The sequence below is a fragment of the Triticum dicoccoides genome, chromosome 5B (genome assembly GCF_002162155.2).
Source record: "Triticum dicoccoides isolate Atlit2015 ecotype Zavitan chromosome 5B, WEW_v2.0, whole genome shotgun sequence".
Taxonomy (NCBI): Eukaryota; Viridiplantae; Streptophyta; class Magnoliopsida; order Poales; family Poaceae; genus Triticum; species Triticum dicoccoides.
The window spans coordinates 669,662,430-669,672,116 of record NC_041389.1 but is presented as its reverse complement, the minus strand read 5'-3'; the positions used below and the strand labels follow the sequence as shown (position 1 = coordinate 669,672,116).

The window sequence follows — 9,687 nt, the reverse complement described above, 5'->3', positions numbered from 1 at the left end:
AAATAACCCCCCAAACCCCTAAAGCAGTCAATTTCCAAAAAAAAACATGAACTTTTGGTCCCGGTTGATGCCACCAATCGGTACCAAAGGCCCACTGACTGGGCTCGGCGCACAAAGCCACGTGGAGGCACATTAGTCCCGGTTCTAGTTTGAACCGGGACTAAAGAGTGGAGGTATTAGTAACGGCCGGGACTATTAGGTGTTTTTCTACTAGTGTTGGTTACTTGTCGTCATGAGTTGGGCATGCATGTTGGCAAATCCGTCCCGGTCGCGTCACAGGAACTAACCGAAAACACGCCTTGTATGTTGCCTTCCACATCCTCATCCCTTTGTATCTGAAATCTCAAACCTATGCAACACTACGTATAAACTATAGACACGATCAACGCTCCATGTAGGCGTAAGCGTGCGGAGATGCGTCGTCATTGGAGCAGGAGGTGGAGTCGTCCTTCAGGTCAGAGTCAGAGCTGCACCTTTTGCCTGACAGTCTACGGAGCAGGCGGTCCTGGTCCTTCGCATGGCAGGCTGCCCGCGTCGTCGTCGTCGCCTCCTTGTTTGCCTTGCGCTTCAACAACTCGATGGGGAGTCGGAGCGCCTTGGCATTCTTGCGACGGAGGCGCAGCGCACCCTTCTCCGCCGTCATGAGGGAGTGGTGGAGGACCGACGTGAGGAGCACGACATCAAGATCGACCGACGCGCGGACAATGCCCCCACTCGCGGTCGAATCCCTCCCCGCTGCAGCTCGCATCGGACTGCTCGTGCCTCGGACTCGGGCGTCGTCGTGCGCGCCCAGCCCCGGCACAGGCACGAGGAACCGACGGTGGTCGGACACTACTTCCGGAGAATAGGGTGGTGGTGGGCGGCGTACCTGAAGGAGCGGAGTGGAGCGGCCGGAGTTGCATGCCGGGCGGGACGGGCTGGCAACGTCGCCGGCGCTGCATCGACGTGCGTCGGGTGCTGACGATGTAGATCTGCTGCTGCTGGATCCGCCTTGGTCGAGCTGCGAATGCCTCAACGCGATGCGGAGGGCGACCTCTTCCCCATCGTCGTCGGAGCCGGACTGAAGTGGGCGGAGAGGGGACTGAAGTGGAGTTCAGATTGACTGCGGTCTAGGGTTTTCTGGATGGAGATATAGGCACGCGTGAGCTAGGCTGGCCAAGTCCACATGATGGACGCGTCCGAGACGCCCCATATTTGGGCTGGATATGAGGGGCTCCCTTCCTGTGCAAAGCCCTGACAGTTTACCGCGATGTACAACATATATGGATTTACTCGACGCGTGGGCCGGTCACTGGTTAGCGATCGCCCGCGCACGCCATGTTCCCCCGCACGTACATTTTTGGGCCGGTCCAACTAGCCTTTTCCTACTCTTGGGAAGGTTGGTTCTAGAACCTTCAGAGACTGATTGTTTGGTATTTGTTTCTTGGTTTTCAATTTTCGTTAATTACTTTCCTTTTACGTATTCGTTTTTTTCTTTCTTTATTATTTTTCATGTTCTTTTCTTGTTTTCTCTTTATTTTTTTCTCTTTTTATTTCAATTTTTGGAGCATCTATAATAAGTTTTGTGATCATTTGTTTTTGTAATCATAAATATTTTTTGAAATCATGAAATATTTTTCGAATTCATGAACATTTTTATGTAATTGTGAACATTTTTCCAATTCACATTTTTTTTACAAAATCATGATTTTTTAAATCGTTAACGTTTTTTGAATTCAGAAGCATTTTGAAAACAATTATGAACATTTTTTTTTGAAATTTTAAACTTTTCCTTGAATCAGCGGGAATTTATCAGATCGACAATCTTTTTTGAATCCATGAACGTTTTCTATAATTCACAAACATTTCTGAATCCTAGAACATTTGTTCCAAATCATGAACATTTTTTGAAGACTAAATGTTTTAATCATTTTTTGAATTCACAAACATATTTTCAGTGGCCAGAACATTTTTGAACTCACGAATATTTTTTGCATTGAAGATTTTTTTTCAAACTCATGAACTTGTTTTTGAAATTTGATGTCTGTTTTGAAATCCCTATGAATATTTTAAATTCATAACTGTTTTTTAATCCCGAACAATTTTGTAGAGGCAAAGAAACAGAAAATATAAAATGAGAAAGGAAAATGTGGCCCAATATCGCAAAAAGGAAAATGCAAATGTGGGCCCAAATAGAGGCTCATGCCATTGAATTGTTGGGCCCGTCGCCGGAGCCAAACTTCCTCCGATAAACCCTTCGCCCACCTGCCCGCCTCCAAGTCTCCAACCAAGCGACCTTTTCCGCCGCCGCCGCCCCTAGCTCCAGCGCCCTCGCCGTCGGTCGCAGCCAAGCCCCCGCTTCGAGCTTCGCGATCTCCCTCGCCGACCAACATGGGGTAATTTAACTTCTGCACTCTACATCTCGCCTACAAGTCCCGCGCTACTCCGTTCGATTTTGCTGTATCAACAGATCCACCAGAGAGCACCTTCATCTTACTATGTGCTCTTCTGGATTCTAGACCCTTTGTCCGACGCATGCATGAAATTTGAAGTGGACTATTGTGAGTAGTGATCTGCATTGCTTCCGTGCCAACAAAAAAATCCGATGTGGTTTGAGTTTTAGCTTGTAAATGGTGGAATTGGCTTAGCAGGGGGGACTGGCCTCACTAGTAACATTCAAGCCCTTGATTCTCTTTGCGTTTTACTTGTGTTGTTGACAGTAGTTAATTAAACGAGGCAACACTGTAGTCTGAAACATTCCTTGTTTTTTTTGCACAAATTATCCACCTTAAATCCTAAGTACCTTTGCTTTTGACAGTTTTGCCGTCAGTTGTCTGTAAACCTTATGCAACTGGCTGCACTGTGCTCTATTGGTTGAAGAAGCGAATGCCTCTCTTATGCCCAGTGCTCTAGACTCTAGTTACTTCTATATATTTTCTTATGCATTAGCAACGTGCCAGAATATGCGGTATGCAGTAGCCTAGTGTTCTCTTGGATTATCAAGATAACCAGCGAGAACCAAAGGTCCTTGCCCTGAGAATGATACCATTTTCTGGACCATGTACCTTTCTATGCCCATGTATACGATGTACTTTGAGTCAGCATATCCTAATTTCTGTTCTAGTGGAGTTTTGTGTATCTCTAGCTCATTGGGATATGAAGATGCTACAAGCACTTGATCTGCGACTCACATGTGGTGTCACATATGGACTGTGAATTTTTTTACTTTCATGACATGATTAGCAACATAGCAGAACATAGAGCATTCCTGTGGTAGTCTAGTATTCTCTTCAATTATTTACATATCTAGTGAGTAGTGACGACCAATGGTCCTTCTCCTGAGCGTGGTTCCAATTTCTCGACCGTGTACCTTTGCATACCCATATGTCAGCTGCACTTTGACTCAACATATCCTAATTTCTATTGTAGTGCGTATGTGTGTACCTCTAGCTCACTGGGATATGACGAAGTGACAAACACTTGATCTATGATTCACATGTGGTGTTACATATGGATTGTGAAATGTTTCTATTCATGACATGATTACTTCATTGAATTGTCCTGGAAATTTAGATTCTGTCTGTCTTCATTATTTGGTCAGGTTGTGGTTCAGTTTTTTGCGCTATTAGCTTTCTTGTTCCCACATATTGCTAATTTTATTTTAGAGCCTTTGTTCTCCAATTTATACTTCAGCTTCTTGGCCTTATAAGTGCAGCTTCTTGAGAAATGACAACTCAGTGTGATTTAAAATACAGTGCTGAAGAATTATCTGTGAGCTAAATACTCCCTCCGTCCCATAATATAAGAACGTTTTTCAAGCTAGCTTGAAAAACGTTCTTATATTATGGGACGGAGGGAGTATTTATTTGCATTCACCATCAAGAACTGCTTTAAATTGACTAATAATAAATCGAGGTTGTAGCAAACAGATAGGATGAACCTAGCAATGTCCTTTATTTTGTTATTTCTTTTGCTAGTTCTGCTTTATCAGAACCTATGCTCACGACTTGACAGACTTCTCTTTTGTTCACTGGGTCTTTTTTTTTAAATATTTATGTTTATTGGTTGCCAAGTCTTGAAAATTCTTTCATGTTTGTGGCTAGTTGAACCGGCAAATTGAAAAAATATGTGAACAACTGCACTAATTCAATTTAGTATGGATGTAACTGCATTCATATATGTAGTGATCTGCTTGTAGTTTTGCCTCAATACTTTCTGTATGAAATGTTTTGATTCCATGACATGATTACTTCATCGAATAGTTGTGCAAATCTAGATTTGTTTGTCTTCATTATTTGGTCCGGTTGTTGCTCGGGTTTTCTCCCTATTGTTGGTATTTTGTTTTTGAGCCTTTGTTTTCCAACTTATACTTCAACTTCTTGGCCTTATTCATTCAGAATGAGAAGTTTATTCCAATGCAACTAATTTAACAGATTTTTATGAAGGTCAGTGTGATTTTTAATAAACAGCTGATAGTTATCTGTGAGCTAAAATTTATTTGCATTCACTATCAAGAAGTGCTTTAAATTGGCTTAGGGTTGTAGCAAACAGATATGGGCTGTATTACTCAGTAATGTCCTGTATTTGTGTTATTTCTTTCGCTAGTTCTGCTTTATCAGCACCTGTCCTCAGGGCTTGAAATACCTCTCTTTTGTTCAGTACTACACCCTCTGTTCCTAAATGTCCTATATTTGTTACTTCTATATATTTGTGCTCAATTTAAACTGCCAAAACGTCCTATATTTAAAAACAGAGGTAGTACATCTTTGTGTAAATATTCAGGTTAATTGCTTGTCAAGTCCTGAAAAATTGTTTCATTTTTGCGGCTAGTTGAAACGACGAATGGGAAAACTATGTCAACAATACTGTACTTCTTTAGTTTAATATATGGATGTATTCACGTTCATCTACCGTACAAATTCAATTTAATGCAGATGTAACTGCATTCATGTACTGCAGTTGTGTGCTTGTAGTTTTGAGCCGATACTTTTCGTACGGAATGTTCAAGCTGTAGCCTTTTTATCTTTAGCTTGTTCTCATATTTTCCCTGAATGCTAATGTTCTGCGATGCTTATGCAGTAAGACACGTGGTATGGGAGCTGGGCGCAAGCTCAAGACCCACAGGAGGAACCAGCGGTGGGCTGACAAAGCCTACAAGAAGAGCCATCTGGGGAACGAGTGGAAGAAACCCTTTGCTGGTTCATCCCACGCGAAGGGGATTGTCCTTGAAAAGATGTAAATTTGATAAACTACCTGTGCCTGTTTCCTCCGTGGAACAATAGATAACTGACACGAAACTGTTTGCACTTTATGTAGTGGCATTGAAGCCAAGCAGCCCAACTCTGCTATCCGTAAGTGCGCTCGTGTCCAGCTGGTGAAGAATGGAAAGAAGATTGCCGCCTTTGTGCCAAACGACGGTTGCCTGAACTTCATCGAGGAGAATGTGAGTATACCATTCCTGCCTCCTGGTACTTCATTGTCAGCTAGTATCGTGTCAACCCCCTCTCTTCTTCGCTAACACCGCCCGCCCGTGATGAATGTGTAGGATGAGGTGCTCATCGCTGGGTTCGGTCGGAAGGGGCATGCTGTGGGAGACATCCCCGGTGTCCGGTTCAAGGTGGTGAAGGTGTCGGGCGTGTCCCTCCTCGCCCTCTTCAAGGAGAAGAAGGAGAAGCCCAGATCCTAAAATGGCTCCTCTCCATTCTTCCAAGATGCGGCAGCCATGAAAACTTGCATCCTGCTGGTTACTCGCAATGTTTTTAAGCGTGTGGATCTTAGTTCTTGTCGAGGAAACATCTGAATTCTAAGCTGCCAAGTTTCAGTTCCTACAGTAAACCTCCGCCCTCCGTTTTTCTACGTGTATGCGCATCGTATTGCTGTGATATTTGATGTACCGTCGTGGTCCTGTTATCCTTTTTAGCCTTCACTGTGTTGCTGTTTTTTTAACACACTAGTCGGCGTCGCTCTCGCACCCAAAACACACAAAGGCATCTCAAAATAAATATTTTATAAAAAAGCCCCGGAACACCTTTGTCTTCCTTGCGAGTTTGTTAAGATACCCCTTGCCATGTTAAGATACCTCAATGGAGACTGATCTAAACTGATAAGAAGCAATAGCCGAAAGCAAAATTCAGCAACTTCAGCGCCGGACCCGGTGACCGGGCCACTCGACCGACCAAAGTGTGGCCGGACCCTCTTCGCCCTTCCACAAGCCCACCGATGTTGCCCCTACGCCCTGCTGAAGAAATGATTCGATGCCACTCAAAATCCCAAAATCCACGAGCCCTGGTTGATGTTATTTAAACCACCGACAAGCAGGAGCCCGGGTGTGAGGACCTTGAGAGGTAGCGGTGGAAGGTTGAGAGAGAATTGGGGATTCGAAGGGTATCCCGAGATTCGAACTTGAGAGTTAACAATTGTGTCCGTCTTCGGCTAACCACTTGAGCCAGTGGATTATATCCATTGCAGCGGCGCGAAAAGCTTAAGAATAATTCTAAGCCGCGTTAGTAAACACAAAATTGCACAACACTATTCTTGTAACGCACAGATTTTATTTGAAAATATTCTGGAAAACGTGATTTTATTAAATAATTGTGAACAAAATTTGAAAATCCACAGTTTTTTTTAAAAAAAATCCATGAGCATGAAAGAAAATCGGCCTATTCAAAAAAGTTCACGAAATAAAAAAAGTACACAAACTTCAAAAAAATTCATGAACTTGAAAAAAGTTCATAAAATTTGAAAAATAGTTCACATATTTCAAAAATAGTTCATAAATTTCAAATAAAAATCATCAAATTTGGAAAAAGTTCACCAAATTTGAAAAAAGTTTACCAAATTTTAAAAAGGTTCATCGGTTTTGAAAAAAGTTCATCAATTTTAAAAAAAGTTCGTCGATATTGATTTTTTTATCAACTTTCAGAGAGGTTGATCAATTTTGGAAAGAGTTCATCAATTTTGAAAAAAGTTCATCAATTTTGAAAAAAGTTCATCAATTTTGAAAAAAGTTAACAAATTTGAAAAAAGTTATTCAGGAAATTTAAAAAAGTTCACGCGTTTGCAAAAGGAATTAAGAAAACAAAAACAAAAATAGAAAACCGAACAAAATCATTCCCAAAAAGGGAAAAAGGGACAAGAAAAAGAAAAAGGAAAAAAGAAAGATAAAAGGAGTGAAGAAGATGGAAATAAACACCCCCCCTCTTCTTCAGAACGTGGCCGGTCCCAGATTGGGGCTGCTAGAAAATGGTCATTGGGCACATAATAGTTTTCCCGACTAAAGCTATCTTCCGACAACCCTGACCATTCACTTGGATATGAGGAATGGTTGTATTTATTTTTTCGATCATACGACGCTCAAGTATAGCTTCTGGAACCAATAGACTTGCCACAAGATCAGCAATTTCAGGAAGCTTTGCAAAACCCGAGATGAATTTGACTTGCTGCCGGCACTTGAAGACGATAAGCCGCATCACGAGTACGCTTAGTAATTTCGAAGGGGTCATAGTACTTTTGAAAGGGCATTTCCCTCCCTAAGTGATTTTGGTGTTGATGACAACATAACTTGCAGTCTAACCGTGTGCTTGAGCTACACAGGTATATCTGAAAGTGGCACAAGACGGTTATGTTCCCTTCTAATAGGAAAAGAGCGAACCCGGTGTTTTTGTCGATTTATTTTATTTGATCGTAGGAAAACTGCACTATTAAGAGGGCGTCTGCGTTGGAAGGTATGGGTGGAATCAAACACATGCACAAAACCATATTTGCACCCACATACCCTTCCCAGATTTCGAGGAGTTCTCAACTCTAACTTAGTGCTTCTGATTTTCGCTACCCGGTAGTAGTGGGGGAATGAGGGAGCAATACTACTTTTGACCACTCTCAGGTCGATAGTATCACACTCTTGGCCGGTAACACCGCTCCCCAGGTGGAGCGGCCCTATGGGACCAAGTATCATACCAACTAGCGTAGAGGAGCCATTCTTGTCTGTTTTGGCCGCGGTACAAGAGCGGCAGTACTTCAGAAGTATCAACTATTTATTTTAGCCGATACTACCTGTTTGTGCTAAAACCGGCGGATCTCGGGTAGGGGGTCCCGAGCTGGTGATCTTGGCACGATGATAACAGGAAGTAAAAGGGGTCGTATTTACTCAGGTTTGGGACCTCTTGAAGAGGTAAAACCCTATGTCCTACTTGTATTATATTGATTGTGGATGGAGTACAAAGTAGATGCCGATCTACCTCAAGATCGTATAATTGAATTCTAACCTGTTCTAGGATGCCTCTAGACACTAAAAACCCAGGTCTTATATAGGCACCAGGGGTATCTAATGTTACAACTATGCTGACTAGAACTAGGGATAACATGCTGATAATTTGAATACGCCTTGAAGTGTATGGCAAGTCTTCGGAGGATTCCATCTTGATTATGCCTTGGGCCATGGCCTACATGCCCCATCGTCAGTTGTCGGCGGTTCCTCGGCTCGGCCCATGAATGGCAGGTCGACCTGGTATGCACCACCTAATCCAGGACACCATCTGTAGCCCCTGATCCGGTCTTCAAGCCGAGGACACTGATGCTTCCTTGGGATAGCTTCATCTTCGAGTCTTCGGCTTCATAGGCGAGTTCCATCTTCCACGTCGGCTTCTAGATTCGATGACTTTATTTGGACCCGAAGGTCCTCTTCATGTTCCACCATTGGCTTTTGCATCTATGTGTTGATTCAGTTATATACTTCAGGTAATTTGGTTCATTGGATCCGAAGACTCTTGTTTGAGGACTCCAAGTATGAAGTTTCTTTATGCCGAGGTCGATTCCTTATAAGCGAATTTTTATTCTCCGAGGATTCTCAACGACCCTTAGCAGTCTTGTGGTCCCAATTCTCGATGTACTTGCCAAAAGGAGTTGTAGTGGGCCCTGAGATCCGTTTTAGCGGTGTTTTAAACTTCTTTTCCTTGATCCACATTCCCAAACACGACATAATGCCTGGGAAACATGCAGATTAATTATTAAGGACTCAAGCATCCGACCGCAATATGTCCTATCATGGTGAATATAAACCCAAGGGGGAGGTGATTTTGCCTTCACTCCGCCTACTTGTTTCTTGTGCCCACGCAACTATCTCTCTCCCACCTTTGCTTATAGAGCTCCAACAATGGCGCACACTCCAGGATTGTCAAAGTGCCCAAACGGTCCCCTCGACAGAGATTGGCAGAGTTACTCGGTTACCCAAGGGCAACTGAATCGGCTCGCAACACTAGGGTATCTGCTTGAGCCAGAGTTTGCGTTGGGGCCGCTCTGGTCTTGTGGCCATAGATAGAGGGGTTATCAATGATAAGTATCCCACACAAAATTGGGCAAAGCGAATCTGCTTCATGCCCTTTCTCGTTCGAGGACTCGGCTATCCCATTCATCCTTTCATCAGGGGCCTTCTGGAGTTTTACGGGATCCAGCTCCACCTCACGCCCAATGATATCCTCCACATATCAGGTTTTTTCATCCTTTGTGAAGCCTTCCTTTGCTGCCAAGCCCACTTTGGGTTGTGGCGGAAGTATTTTTGTTTAATTCCTTGCTCCAAGGATGGCACAATCTTCAAAGTTGGAGTTGTCGAGGTATGGAGAGTTGTCTGGACAGATTACTCCCTGGGATCCTAAAGAGGGTGCCGATACGTGGTTAGCCCAGTGGTTTTACACCGACGTCGTACCACTAGAA

At 43.3% G+C, this 9,687-nt stretch overlaps 1 protein-coding gene across 1 annotated transcript; it reads left to right on the top strand.

Annotated features, from left to right (window-relative positions):
* The first annotated feature begins 2,235 nt into the window (after positions 1-2,235).
* LOC119306579 (40S ribosomal protein S23) lies at positions 2,236-5,905 on the top strand. The gene is made up of 4 exons (XM_037582760.1): positions 2,236-2,375; positions 5,059-5,214; positions 5,296-5,422; positions 5,525-5,905. The coding sequence occupies exons 1-4, from the start codon at positions 2,371-2,373 to the stop codon at positions 5,663-5,665; spliced, it is 429 nt and encodes a 142-aa protein (XP_037438657.1). The 5' UTR covers positions 2,236-2,370; the 3' UTR covers positions 5,666-5,905.
* Positions 5,906-9,687: the final 3,782 nt, after the last annotated feature.